This window comes from Symphalangus syndactylus, chromosome 15 (genome assembly GCF_028878055.3).
Source record: "Symphalangus syndactylus isolate Jambi chromosome 15, NHGRI_mSymSyn1-v2.1_pri, whole genome shotgun sequence".
Lineage (NCBI taxonomy): Eukaryota > Metazoa > Chordata > Mammalia > Primates > Hylobatidae > Symphalangus > Symphalangus syndactylus.
In genome coordinates this window covers 19,257,887-19,272,920 of record NC_072437.2, presented here as the reverse complement: position 1 = coordinate 19,272,920, position 15,034 = coordinate 19,257,887, and the positions used below count along the sequence as shown (strand labels likewise).

Genomic DNA, 15,034 nt, shown 5'->3' with positions numbered 1-15,034 from the left:
GGTTATGAGGGATGAATAAGAAATGGAGGAAGAAGGAGGTGCAATGTTAGAGAGTCCTAAAGTAGAATTGGAAAGGGAGTTAGTAGAAGACAGAGACTAAACTAAAAAACTAAAATGATAAAATGATAAAAAAGACACACTGGGCAGCTTAAAACAACAGAAATGTATGTTCTCACAGTTCTTCTGGCTAGAAGTCCAGAATCAAGGTGTTGACATGGGGCCATTGTCCCTCAGAAGCCTCTGGGAGGCACCTTCCTTGCCTCTTGCAGCTTCTGGTAGCCCAGGTGTCCCTTGGCTCTGGGCAGCATAGCTCCGATGCCTCTGCCTTCACCGTCTCATGGCCATCCTCCCCACATGCCTGTGTCTTCAGAGGATACCAGGTGTGTTGGAGTAAGGGATTACCCTCCTCTAGTATGACCTCCTCATAAGTAATTATATCTGCAAAGACCCTATTTCCTAATAAGGTCATATTCACAGGTACTAAGGGTTAGGACTTCAACCTATCCTTCTGGGGGTCACACTTCAACCCATAATAGTGGGTGAGAAGAGACCATATGAGTGGCGTTTTCATCTTCATCTCAACTTCAACCAGGGCTGCCTGGCTTTTGGCTGGTTAAAATTTTGGGATCCGTTGAAGGACTTAGAAACAGTTCCACTGCTTACCTATATACTGAAAACCACCCATGTATAGAATGCCACTTCCTACAAAGAAACAGGCAAACACATCATTCTACTGGCTTAAAGCTGCTTTCCTGTAAGGTTTATAACACTGGTTTTTCTTCTATGTACCCTTATCTCATTCAGCTTGGCCAAGGCACAGCCAGCCAGACATTGATGATGTATGTTGGTCTGGAAGTACCATTAAGAATAGAGTGGGCCGGGTGCAGTGGCTCACGCCTGTAATCCCAGCACTTTGGGAGGCTGAGGCGGGCAGATCACGAGGTCAGGAGGTTGAGACCATCCTGGCTAACATGGTGAAACCCCATCTCTACTAAAAATACAAAAAAATTAGCCAGGCGTGGTGGCAGGCGCCTGTAGTCCCAGCTACTTGGAAGGCTGAGGCAGGAGAATGGCGTGAACCCGGGAGGTGGAGCTTGCAGTGAGCTGAGATTGTGCCACTGCACTCCAGCCTGGGCGACAGAGCAAGACTCCGTCTCAAAAAAAAAAAAAAAAAAAAAAAAAAATGAATAGCATTGGCCCTTCCATTCTTTCCATCTTTGTTCCCTTTGAGTCCCCTTGAAGTGCCATAAGGGTCACGCATGTGTGGCCTGCTCTCTCAGGGGCTCTAAGTCAAGTATTCCAGCCGATATGCTTTCTGGTGCCTTTGGAACTGACAGCGCCCTCTAATTAAAGGCAGTGGGTGGCGTGATGACAGGATTAGTATCAGTGTCTGGCTTCCCTAAGGACCAGGGAACACTGTGACCCAAGTTTTCTCATCTGTGTAATGGGATTGTTCATATGTTTACGTATCTAGAGGTAAAATCTAAAAAGGGGTGGTGCTTAATTTCTCTGGCTTGCATCTGCTCTACCTGTTTCGGAAAAATCGTAGAGAGGAGTCCTATAGGAAGTGTGTGACTGTTTTGCTTCATTGAAAATATAGGGTGCTATGGCTTTAAATACATTGGTATTCTGTCCCTGGCTTCACTGCAGAAAGAACAACAATGATGTTCTGCTGAACATCAATTCCAGACGTTTTAGAAAGGGCTCAGCAGTTTCGTGAGAATGAAGCTGTATTACTCAAGTGTAATGAGCCAAAAACATCTTGTTTTTATGCAGCACTAGTACAGACCCATGCCCTGGACCTGTAAGTGCCTTCTGTTCATTGTAGGCTTAGAAGGCACAGGCTATTCACTCAGCCTTATCAGCACAAGTGTGAAAGGAACATTCTGGCTCAGAGAATTGAGTTGAAATGAATATCAGGGACACAGCTTTTGCCAACTAATTATGGACTGAATATTCAATCCAGGCTTTGCAATGTGCTGCTACCGAGTGCCTGCCCCACCAAGAAAAGGATTTAAAAATGGTCAACTCAGAGTAAATTATTTTACAAATCCAATATTTATTTTATCTTGTATGTACAAAAAGTAAACTTCAAGTGAATATCAAATCAAATCTAATCCTTTTGGCCACAGGGACTGGTTATTCTTTCTTTATCTCATAGTTACAGTGAATCATATAAACTGTAGACTGCCACCACCATGATACATCTGTGACACAGAAGGAATGTCCTATTTGCCTATCTGAGGAATGTTAAATAGAGAAAAATAGATCATAAAACAACCTGGAGGTCACAGGATTCTGAGATAATCCCTCTGTTAAAAAACATCTAAACAGCAAATGTCCAATCTGTAATAAAATAGTTAAAGGTCCAAGTCCACTTCTACTTGGCTGACCCAGCACAAGAAATCTAACGGCACTTTGTAATCATTTTGCTTTTCTAATTTTCCCGGAGGACATGGGCCATTGACATATAAGGAAAAAAAACAAAAACAAAAAACGATTAAGTTGTGTGATCCCTAACCTGTGAGTTCAGAGGAAGATTTTGCAGGGCACCATTATTTCCATAGAAGATTCTGGTAACAGAGATGTCATTTCAAATCTAACAAACATAGCAATGGTGTGTTAGGATCACCCAGAATGAAATGACTCCACTGATTTATGGCAAAACAGACATACCTTGGGTAAGAAATGAAACCAATGATAACATCACACATGCAAAGATTTTTTAAAATAAATTAAGCTGTCTAGTTTTATTCTTTTTGCTAAACTCACTCAGTTATTAAAAGGCTTCTTAAGAAACTGAACATCTTTGCACAACTATGTCACTCAAGTGATTTATCTACAGGTTTGTTTTAAATCACTAAGCATCCTGAATCCATTTCTTTGCCTGGTGCTTGCACACACAATTTTCTTAGAAGGAGGCAACAGTTTCACTGGCATAACTGAGGACAGAAATCAACTTGTTCTGGTCACCAAATGTCTTGTGTATATTTAAAAATATAACACAAGAAAAAGAAGATACTTTTTAAAATTCAGAATCTGTAGTTTGTAAAACTACTGTCATTTTAGCATAAGTTCAGTGCTGACCTTTTCAGATCAATCATAAATAATAAATTCTCTCAAGAGAAATATTTCTAGTAGAAATGGGAAAGATGTGAACTAAAGCTATAACCCCTGTACCCTAAATATCAGCCACTTTGGGCTTAGCACTCTTTTGCGGGGTGGTGATAATACTGCATTAGAGCACATATGAATATATATACCTTAGTTTACACAGACAGAATATATGACATTTTTGAGTGATATACATTTGCTTGCGGTATCATTTCTAATATTATCAGTACAGTCATTATACAAAAATTGTTTTGAACAATGATAGTAACCCATCATACATGCAGCTTATGCCTTTCTGTGGCAGGATGAAAATCAATTTATAAAAATCTTGTGACAAGTTGGAATTCAGTTATAGATCAATTACAGATTGCTCACTGGACAATCAAGGACATTATTAGAAAACAGTTTCCACCACTAGAAATTCATCTACATTGACATCCACCTAAATATCCAGAAGGTCATCCCCACTTTCGTCGCTCTCCACAGTCAGCTGCCGGGTCCACCACTTCTTAACTTCAGAACCGCAGGAAGCCGCGTCAGTCATGGGGTTCATTTTGCACACGACAGATTTCATGGTTGTCCTTCCTCCAAACCGTAAGTTGACTGAGGACACTGAATGGCTTATTGGTTTTGGGGCTGTGGAATTAATGAGTCCTATGAGCCACTTGGTATTGCCCCACCCTATTGTAATCATTCCTAAAAACCCGTGATATTCCCATCCGTGATACTTTTGGCTAACATGTCCTATCCACAGATGCTAAGTAAACATCCTTTTCAGGACTTGATTCTTTATGTTCACGATAGATTTTTTTTTTTTTAATTATGCTCATGGACAACTAATGATGTCATCTGGGGAAAAAAAAGTGCTGTTCACCCCTTTCATTTTGAAATAATTACAAAAACTAGAAAATCACTAAAAAAAATTCCAATTTGGGAACTATTAAGTGTCATAGAAACCTGTGCATTCGTTAGCATATGCAATAAAGAAAAAAACAAAAAGGAAGGACAGTGTGACCCACAGTAAAGGCCAGGAGGGATGCAGTGAGGGTATGGGAGGAAAGGTGTGGTTCTGGGGCCTCACAGTCATGGTGTTGGGACCCACCTCTGTAACCTGTGGATATGTAGCTATGGGCAACTTCACGTCTCTGAACCCAAGTTTCCTCCATTGTAAGATGAAGACAATGAAGATGTCCTAATTAGAGTATTGTCAGGATTAAAACAGGTTACATGAGATGACTTAGGAAAGTGCAGAGCATGACACCTGTGACATTGTTGCTGCCCCCTCAAAATACTATTTTTCTTCTCCTCTGCCTCCTCAAACTCAGCCTGACCCTAAGAGCATGTCTATTTCACGATCACCGTTTTTGGTGGGGACCACCTAGGCATGGACCAGTGGAAGTCCTTTTTTTTTTTTTTGGGGGGGGGGTGGAGACAGGTTCTCACTCTCTCACCCAGATGGGAGTGCAGTGGCGCAATCTTGGTTCACCGCAACCTCTGCCTCCCAGGCTCAAGCGATTCTCCTGCCTCAGCCTCCTGAGTAGCTGGGATTACAGGTGTGCACCACTACCGGTCAGCTAATTTTTGTATTTTTAGTAGAGACAGGGTTTCACCATGCTGATCAGGCTGGTCTTGAACTCCAGACCTCAGATGATCCACCTGCCTCGGCCTCCCAAAGTGCTGGGATTACAGGGGTGAGCCACTGCGCCTGGCCCAATGGAAGTACTTTTGACAGCATCATTTCTTTTGTCCATTTAAATGAATACCAAGGACTGTGCATTCTCCCCAGGTCACCTCTCCTATCTGTCCCTGCAGCATCTAGCCCCCAGCTCTGTCCATGCCTTTGTTGCCTTGTGCTCACACCATAGTAACTTCCTCCAGCTTGTAACCTGCCTCCAGGCTCTGTCGTAGACAATTCCCTCCTTTGCTGCCAAGTCAACTTCCTAAAGCACAGATTCCAAAAGTCACATACTGCTCAGAAATCTTTGCCAGCTCCTAATTGCCTATAGGAAAAAATTGAACCTACTCAGCTTGTAATTTAAGGCTTTTTGTGACCCGGCACCACCATCTACATTGTCTTGATGCTGTCATTCTCTGCTGTGTTTGAATAGGAGGAACCTAGATCTTCTCTGATCCCCAACAAATAAGTTCCTGGATATGAAAGGGGATACTTTCCTTGGTGGTAGTCCCAATGAAGACCCACTGAACATCGTCAGCTTCAAAATGTAAGCTGTGCTGTCATCTGCTTTGTGGAACACGTATGCTACACATCTTCTCCTTTCAACTGGGCTGAAGTTGGGGCACAGTTAAAGAGCATTATAAAGCTCCTGCTTTTTAGCATGAACTTAGTTTTCTATAGAGAAAAACATGTAGAAGGACACTGGGCTGTGGGGAGCATTGCTCTCCCTCCATTCCTGAGTGCTTTTAATGGGATTATCCTGGCTTTCCAAAACCCTATACAGAAGAAGCTCATAGAAGAAAATTCTCTCACTGAGTCAGTAAAATATGGAAAATAATGGGATTGTTTATTAAAGGAAATGATTGAATGAGAGAACACAAGTAATGCACTTAGAAGAGTGACTGGCATGCAGTGAGTACTACGTAAGTATTTGTTGTTGTTGTTACTGTATGGAGGTAAAGCAGCTTGCCTAAAGCCAGTGACCCACTCAGCTGCAAAGTGTGCTGAGACAAATCGGGGGCCTGTCCCTTTTTTGAGAACTTTGTGGCATTTTCTGAATAATTGCATCTGCCCACTCCCTCTTCAATTGAATACTTTTGCCCATGTTTGAGCATGCCTTGAGGCACACAGAAAGCCCTTGGAAATTTCTCCCTCTTTCTGAATCTTGTCTTTTTCATAGGTGCTGGCTTCTCAACCACGATAGCCTGAAATGTACCTGGAAAATGGGGGCTAATGTAAGTCATATTTAGAGAAGTTACTTTGGGGGACAATGTTTTTGACAAGACTGCATTTTTCATTATGTTGCTGTCTGTAAACAACTGGAGATGCAGACTTGCATTTTGAAAGGCAAGACCCAAAACACACAAACAAAGTAAATACCTTTAAAATGCCTCGATCGCTGGAGAAATGCCTGGATGTACCTACCTGAGGGCAGACGCCACTGCCCAAACTTCCTCTGGGGTTTCCCTGCATCGGCGGCATCTTGCCGACTTCCTCCTCGATCCGACAGCGTGGGGCTCAGGAGCTGCTGCTGGCTGCTTGTCTGCATGGGAGGAGAAGCACACAGTTACCGTCTTTTTAACCCTGCGCTCTCCTCCTTTTACTATAAGAAAGGAAAACACACGGCAGGAGGACAAGTGGGAAGAACAACAGGGACTCAGAGTGTCCACAATGGGGAAAAGTGAAAATGGGTATAAAGGGTCACAGAAGCAAAAGAGCCACCACTGCACGCCGTGCTGAAGGAGACACCACTCTTCCTGGGACATCTTGTCCTGGGGACATCTTGTCCCCACTGCTTCATTCCCCTCCATGCCTGAGAATGTCATTGTTTCCCTTCATATCTTAAGGGGCACTGCAGGAAGGAAGGTGGGGCAGTGGGGACTGGCTGGGCGGGGGCAGTCTACTTTTGCCAGCCTGGAGATCCACGCTTAGAGCTTCAGGGAAAGAGTTCTCTGCAGGCAAAGCTGTATGATGGGCCGTGGCGGAGGAAAGAGCTGATAACAGTCTAAGCTAAAGTCAAAGAGAGATGCCAAGACTTCCCACACGTTTCACCTGTTCTCAGGTTCACCTGTCACCTCTCCCTTTCCTAACAAAAGCCTTGGTCTTCACATCTCTTCAGTATCCTCTTTTTTTCTTTTTTATTTGTCACCTCTTAGGCTTTTTCATCTAAAAACAAAGGGCTCTGAAATCATCACTTTCCCCAGCCTCATTAGCCCTGTCTCACTGTCTGTCCTGACCTCAGCCTGCTTCCCTCTCCCATGCAAGACACTGCCAACCATCTTCAGGGTGACCAGTGGCAAGGCCACTGCAGATGCCCCCCCTTGCCCCTTGGTTGACTAACTCCACAGAAGTCCCTGCAGTTGGTGGCAGATGATTTCTAAAGGCTGGGAAGCCCAAAACATGAGATCTACTGAAAACTGGGCTATGGCACCAGTGGGCCTCCTGGGGCACCCTGCTGGGCTGTGGAGCCTTAGGCTTCCAAAGGTACTCCCAGCCCCTGGCTGCGTTGCTGCACACCACAGAGCCTGGTGCTCTGCACAGAGCATGGGATCAGCTCCATGTCGTTAACCTCAAATCATAATTGCTGCCTCATAAAGGGGCAGATCCTCCCAGCCAGCTGCTTCTCACAGCACAGGACTCTCCAGGACGCTGATAACTCCCTGTACTCTTGAAAATAGACACATACATAGAGTTTGAAAGTGAAAATATGCTGTGACCTAATAAATAGAAACTCCTCAAGCCAATTGTCCTGAATTCCATATGTTCTTCTGATACCCAACCAGGAAAGGATATATCTTCAATGAGTCTGATTATTTAAGGAGGTTGAAAGCCAATTACAAACATTTTCACTGATTTTACTGCAAATTTCTATCACTTTAGTGAGGGGAGTTAAACATTTAGGGCATACTCCATGTCATATTTCCAGATTCAAATGCAGCCCTTAGAGCTGATGTTAACTCTTCAGACAAAAATAAAATACAGAATTATGAAGTTCAGGGCATTAACTTTTTTTTTGGCATTCATATGAATCAGAATCTTTTTAAATAACCTCAACTGCATCTGAGATGGCAAAGACACAGACGTAATCTGGATCAACGGATTTCCATTCTTTCTCTCTTTTTTTTTAATGAAAATATTCCTATTGGAAATATGGTCACCTTGTTTGAATGATCTGACCAGCACCCATTTTATTTATTTTTATTAAAGAAGCCCATGGAGTGTCCTGGGACAGAGGACGCCTCGTGCGCATACCTCGGGTTGCATGCTGTTGTCCTGACTGTTGGCATTTGTGTCTTCACTGGGCTGGGTGGTCTCAATGCTGGGCGGGTTCAGAAACCGGCTCAGCTCTTGCTGCTGACTCTCTCTCAGGCTGTGGATGATACTGCACGACTGCTGCTGTTTCTATGGAAATACGATTGTTTGTTCAGTAAAATAAGCCCAGCATCCCGCCTGCCCCACCGCCACACAAATCTTAGTTTCTTCTCCCCTCTCCTAAGACCTGCATGATTGGTGACCTCTTAGGAATTTCCAAGTAAGGATCCTGAACTAGTTTCAATGTTCAGTTAAGGTAGGCTGATGCAAAGGTGGGCTTAGAGAGGTATGCATTGACTTCCCAGTCCATTTTCATTTGTGTAACAATCAGAATAGTGATGGTCATTGATGCTTGTGTTTTATTTATTTGTTTTTCTTTTTGTTGTTGGTGTTTTCTGTTTTTTTTTGTTTTTTTTTTTGTTTTTTTTTTGATAGGCTCTCACTATGTCCCCTAGACTAGAGTTCAGTGGTGCGATTATTATAGCTTACTGTAACCTTAAACTCCTAGGCTCAAGCTATGCTCCTGCCTCAGCCTCCTGAGAAGCTGAGACTAAAAGTGTGCGTGACTGTGGCTGGCTAATTAATTTTTTTCTTTTTTTTTCAGAGAGGAGGTCTCACTCTGTGGCCCAAGCTAGTTTCAAACTTCTGGTCTTAAGCGCTCCTCCCGCCTCAGTTTCCCAATGTGCTGGGACTATAGGCATGAGACATTGTGCCCAGCTTGTGTCTTATTTAAAATTACTAATGTAGCTATTCTATTTTTTCTCCTCTTATTTTATTCTAGGCTCATTAAGCCAATACAACCCCAACCCCTTTCCCACTTTCCTGCAAGTTGTAAGAGGCAAAGAGCCTCAGGTGGATGAGAAAACCTTTGTGCTTGTCTTGGTTCTGAAGTTTTCGGGCCAATCCAGGAGACCAATCTGTCTTGGCATATACTAAAGCCAGGACTCCTTGTGCCCTCTCAGAGCCAGAGGAGGACAGATTGATCCCTGGAGCTAACACAGCTACAGTGGCCAGCAGTGACGGGACATCACTGGGAAGCTGGCCTTGCTACAGGAGGTCGAGTTGCATCTTTTCTCTGGGAACATTTTCTCCTGCAATAGAAATACATGTTTCTCCAATTGATGTTGTTGCTCTGAGGAAGAGGATTGAAACAGTCTCTGTTATATATACATGTTTAGTGATTGCTTTGGGTTTCTTTCCCCCGTCTGTGAAACATGCCAAAAGCATTCATAAAAGTAATTATCTCATAGAAACATTCACTGTAAATACAGTATATGTCAATGCAGTATACATTCATTAATTTATGAGTTAGAGAATCTTATAGGCTTATAATTCAGGAAGCAGGAAACATCATTAATCTTGAGAGGTCTTTTCAGAATAAACAACATTATCACAGTTTGTTGAAATTTTTAGCAGCAATTTAAAGTAGTTTTGCAAATTCAATATGTGGAAAATTCTAGAATTTTGAACAGTTGAGTTTAATAAATGGACATATTTTAATATCAATAAACTTTTTTTTTTTTTTTTTTTTTTTGAGACAGAGTCTCACTGTGTCACCCAGGCTGGAGTGCAGTCGTGCGATCTCGGCTCACTGCAACTTCTACCTCCCAGGTTCAAGTGATTCTCATGCCTCAGCCTCCTGAGTAGCTGGGACTACAGGCATGTGTGCCACGCCTGGTTAATTTTTGTATTTTTAGTAGAGATGGGGTTTCGCCATGTTGGCAGGCTGGTCTCCAACTCCCGGCCTCAAGTGAGTTGAGCTCCTCCCTTGACCTCTCAAAGTGCTGGGATTACAGGCACGAGCCACCGCGCCTGGCCAATAAACTGCTTTTTAAGTCTTCATGTCATATTATAAAAATGGGATTCCATGGAAACTCCTAATGGACTCTGCTAAAGAGGGCAGGGCTGACTGTGGACTAGAGTGAAAGTCTGCATCATGATCTGACCACTGTAAGTGGAGGTGGTGGACATAGTTTAAAGGGATAGAAGGCTGATCACAGGAGCTAATCCCAGGTTCATGAAGCTCTTTTCTTTCATCCTCCTGTGGGGTGGGGCGGGGTGGGGCGGGGACCCAACCTGCACGCGTGCAGTTCACTCACAGCTCTGATGCGCTTCAGGCACTTCTTGAGCCACATGCGGATGGTCTGCTTGGCCACCTCCTCCTCTATGGTGTACTCCAGCTGCTCCCTCGCCAGGAGTTCCTCCAGCTGCAAGCTCTTCCGGATGTCCACGGACCGGTATGAAAGCATGCTGGTGGGAGAAACACACCTGCAATCGCAGCTCTGATTCACCAGAGATTTACGTATCCTTAGATACGTCAAAATCCAGAGAGGACATCATTCAGTCCAACAAGTCTAGCGTTTTGACACCACCCCTCGCCACCCGCATGTCTTGGGCTGGTCCCGTCACCTGTCTGTGTCTCCCTTCCCTGGTCTATAAAATAAAGATAGTCCTGGTAACTCCTTTATTTAATGACTAGGTGAATTAGTATCTGTGAGGCTCTTATAGTAGTAAGTGCCATCTAAGTGCCTGTAAAGCAAAAGATCCAGGCTAGGAAAAGGCTTGCGACTTTCTCTGCAGAAGGAAGACCACACCTCCCATACTTTCTTCACACTTCTTAGTCCCCCATGGTGATGGTTAATATGCTCAGCTGTGCATCACACATCCCTACTCCCTGCATCCCATTTCCCTCTCTGTTTATCTCATTCGTCCTTCTGTATCTTCCTTATTAATTAATTTTTTCATTTTTTGAGATGGAGCTTCACTCTTGTTGCCCAGGCTGGAGTATAATGGTGCGCTGTCGGCTTACTGCAACCTCTGCCTCCTGGGTTCAAGCATTTCTTCTGCCTCAGCCTCCCAAGTAGCTGGGATTACAGGTGTGTGCCACCATGCCCAGCTAATTTTGTATTTTTAGTAGAGACAAGGTTTCACCATGTTGGCCAGACTGGTCTTAAACTCCTGACCTCAAATGATCCACCTGCCTCAGCCTCCCAAAGAGCTGGGATTACAGGTGTGAGCCACCACGCCTGGCCTTCCTTATTAATTTTAGAGGCTACCAAACAAACCCAGGGTTGAATAGCCACTCCCATTTAACCCTTGACACACAACAGGCCCATGCAGTTGTAGATGAAGCCAACACAGCATCACAGTTCATGGGGCAATAAGGCAGCTCCCAGGATGTCTGGACTGAGCAGTCCACCACCAGAGAAGAAGACAGCCCCTCTTGGCAGTATGATGCACCCAGGTGTAGCCGCAGGATTCCAGGTTATGGCTGAGACCCATGCACCCTGGTGCACCTGTGAGCTACCAACTTCTGTGAGCGCAGTTCCACCCTAGAGCCCAAACCACAGCATGGAGGCTCTTGAGAGCACTGGTACATTGGGCTTCTCTTCTTTGCTAAATCTCTTCCCACCACAGAGGGAAAAAAATGAATCTTCTCTTCCTCTCTTCCCTGACTCATCAAGAATCTCATCAAAGCTTCATTGCTTTTATCTTCACTGTTTGTTTTTATCATATACTGGGCTATGGGAATAAATAGGAAGGGGAGAAACAGCCCCATCATAGATTTTGCCTGGGTCTATTTTTATTACATACACCTGTATGTTCCAAAGAGGCTGAATATTAATGACAACAGTATGCCTATCTGCCTCATGTCAATTTAAAAAATTTGCCATTAGGAGGAAAGACTCAGAAACATTGACAGAGATGACATCCTTTGTGATTCACATGCATTTCTCCGTCCCGTCTTTTTTACTTTTTAGCTTGTTCGTGGAAGAACTGGATAGGGGGAGGTGAAATTGATAACTTGAGAGAACTTTTCCCAGATTCTTCCTGTGCTGATCTGATCCTTTTTTTTTTTTTCCAGCTTCTGGCCACAAGCATATTTCTGTACACCTGAGTTCTGAAATTTGAGACACAACACAAGATCCCACACACTACTTGTAGGTACTGCTATGTGATTAGAATAGCTACTGCTAGTCAATCGCTCTTAATTTTTTCTGTGGCATGGACCCCTGTGGCAGTGGAGCTTATGGGACATTTCTTAAAATAATGCTTTAAATGCACAGAATGAAATACACAGTATTACAAGGGAAACCAATTATATTAAAATACAATTCTCAAATTTACTTTAAAACGGCGGTGATATAGTAACGTAAGTGCCTCCTTTATTATTCCATTAAATAATACCACCTAGCAGAGCTCAAATGACTACCATAACTCAGAAGCACTGGTGAGCACAAATGATATTTTAAGATGCCATCCAAGGCAGTCAGTTACGTAATCTGAAAATATCTATGATTTCTCCTGGTAACAAAGATATGGATATTGCTAATGCGACTGTGGTTTGTTGCCTACATTCATCATGGAAGAGAATGCCGCATTTCAAAGACTGATTAGCGAAAATAAAGATGTAATTGTTTCCCCTTGCAAGTCCATGGGCCTCTGTTTTACCCATGGACTGCTGCTTAAGAAGCTGTTATGGCTTAAATGTTTCCTCCCACAAAAAGATATGTTGGAGTCCTAACCTCTAGTACCTCAGAATGTAACGTTATTTGGAAATAGAACATTGCAGATGTAATTAGTAATTAAGTTAAAATGAGATCACAGTGGAGTACGATGGACTCCTGTCCATCCTGTGGATAGGATGGATATGTAATATGACAGATGTTCTTATAAAAGGAGGAATTTGAACATAGATACACACACACACACACACACACACACACAAACAGAATGCCATGTGAAGATGAAGGGAGACCAGGCTGATGCTTCTACAAGCCAAGGAATGCCCAACATTGGCAGCACACCCCCAGCAGCCAGGGGAGAGGCTGGGCCAGATTCTCCCTCGCAGGCCTCAGAAGGAACCAGCACTGCAATACTTCCATCTCGGGCTTCCAGCATCCAGGGCTTCGAGACCATACCTTTCTGTTGTTTAAATTCCTCAGCTTAAGGTGCTAAGTTACAGTAGCCCAAGGAAACAAATACAGAAGTCTCCCAGGGAGAAGAAAAGGCAGAGACTCCATTTGACCCTCTGTCCTGTCTGGGTGCTCATGAAATGTCTGGAAAATCTGGTGTTTTAGTCAACGGGGCAACCATCACAGAGCAGGCGAGACAAATTCTTATCAGACCTGTGCAAGTGAGGCGCTCTGCATGTTAGTTCCAGCTTTGCCAGAGCCCTGTAACCGCAAGCAAGTCACTAAGCTCTTCCGGGCAGTTCCTGCATCACAGGGAAGGAGTTGGGACTGTGCTCTCCCAGATCCCTTCCACCTCTCCCCTTGGGGAGCACCTCAACGGGCAGGGGTTCCTATGGGACGTCAGGGCACGGCTGCCCAGCCCTCCCCTGTGAGGCACCTACTTGGAAATGATCACTGGAGGACAGCGGGAAAGGGCACTTAGCGCCTGGGACATGTGACCTCGCTTCATGACCACAGCAGATGTGGCATTTTGGGTTGGAAACATACTTGTTAATTGTACTGCAGGGGCCTTGAAGGCTGACAGCTGTGGTTTCTGGCCCCCGTTCAGCCCTGCAAAAGCCTGCCTTGTACCTCAGGACATCGTGGAAGGTGACGTCGCCGCCGTTGTGGAGCCTCTCCATTTCGTAGCACATGTGCTTAAACAGGAGCTTGTCCTTGTCCAGGTCCACCTCCAGCCTCCCACGCAGGAGCCGCAGCAGGAACTTGACGCGGAACGTGGGGATCACCCCCTGGGGGGCAGAGCACAAGAAGCAGCAAATCATCATCAGGCCTCGCTGATTCGCTTGGGTTTCTCAAAAAAAAAAAAAAAAAAAAAAAAAAAAAAGGTGCGATTTCTCAAAAGCTAGCATAATTAGCACCAGATGTGAAGAAAACTGGTCACCTCCTTGGAGCCTTGTGGAATTAAGTGCACTAAGAAGAGCAGAGGATAGAAAACTGAGTGATAAATTTCTGCTGGTGCTTCTCTCTCTGGGATGTCACCACATTGCAGCATTTGGAGTGAGGCATGGGAAGCTCCCCTTCAGCCCCTCAGGACTCTGCTCTTGGTCTCACCAGGCTGATGCTTGCATAGCCTGTCCCACAGACTCCGCCTCCAACACATGCACTGAATGGGTCATAATGCACTCACACAAGGTAATGGACAAGACACACACGTGTAATCCTCCTCTTCACTCAGTCTGGATTCTAGGAACGTCTCAATGTTTATTACATGTTTTTCTACAATTAAAAGATAACTCGTGGTGGATCATGCCTGTAATCTCTGCACTTTGGGAGGCCGAGGTGGGTGGATCACCTGAGGTCAGGAGTTCGAGACCAGCCTGGCCAACATGAGGAAACCTGGTCTCTACTAAAAATAAAAAAATTACCCGGACGTAGTGGTACGTGCCTATAGTCCCAGCTATTCGGGAGGCTGACGCTGGGGAATCACTTGAACCCAGGAGGCAGAGGTTGCACCACTGCACTCCAGCCTGGGGACAGAGTGGGACTCCATCTCAAAAAAAAAAAAAAAAAAAAAAAGATAACTCCTTTTCATGTCTTCTTCAGGATTAGAAAAACTATATACAAGAGAATTAGGCCCCCAGCTCTGCCCTCTTCTGGGGTCAGAACTGATCCAGACACTGAGAATCTAAGATGTGTCGCTACCTTCCATGCAACACAAACCACCATGCCCCCTGGCTGTATCTTTGGATGAAAGTGCTGGGCAGAACATTGGTGACCATGAGTGCCTGCCAGTTACTGACATCTCAGTTTGCAGGGCAGTGTGGTCTTCATGTGTGTATTGCATGAAAGCAGGTTCCCGTGGGTGACAGTTACAGAGAGACAGGTGGATCCCGAGGAGCTGCGAGTGAGCTCAGATGCCCTGCATGCAGGGCACGTACTACCTTGAAAGCCCTCAAGACTGAAGCTTGGGCGGGCGAGGGTACCAAGAAGAGGGAGCAAATCAGGGTGAGTGCACTGC

At 44.6% G+C, this 15,034-nt stretch overlaps 1 protein-coding gene and 1 long non-coding RNA gene across 9 annotated transcripts in view; one reads left to right on the top strand and one right to left on the bottom strand.

Annotated features, from left to right (window-relative positions):
• Window positions 1-14,323, top strand: part of LOC134732633 (uncharacterized) — a 233,790-nt gene extending 219,467 nt beyond the window's left edge. Inside the window, exons 6-10 of one of the 2 annotated variants that reach the window (XR_010115975.1) lie at window positions 3,601-3,708; window positions 5,223-5,336; window positions 5,970-6,024; window positions 10,855-10,977; window positions 11,967-14,323. This is a non-coding gene — a long non-coding RNA (uncharacterized lncRNA). Of the gene's footprint in view, window positions 1-3,600; window positions 3,709-5,222; window positions 5,337-5,969; window positions 7,529-10,854; window positions 10,978-11,966 lie in introns of those variants that run through there. The other variant, XR_010115974.1, reaches the window with a different exon arrangement.
• NALCN (sodium leak channel, non-selective) overlaps window positions 2,040-15,034 on the bottom strand; it is a 376,903-nt gene continuing 363,908 nt past the window's right edge. For all 7 annotated transcript variants that reach the window (XM_055245146.2, XM_055245148.2, XM_055245150.2 and 4 more), the window contains 5 exons: window positions 13,648-13,805; window positions 10,201-10,351; window positions 8,042-8,191; window positions 6,215-6,332; window positions 2,040-3,750 (listed from right to left, as the gene is read on the bottom strand). In XM_055245146.2, the coding sequence (XP_055101121.1) occupies window positions 3,557-3,750; window positions 6,215-6,332; window positions 8,042-8,191; window positions 10,201-10,351; window positions 13,648-13,805 (771 nt within the window). In that variant the 3' untranslated portion in view covers window positions 2,040-3,556. The remainder of the gene's footprint in view (window positions 3,751-6,214; window positions 6,333-8,041; window positions 8,192-10,200; window positions 10,352-13,647; window positions 13,806-15,034) is intronic.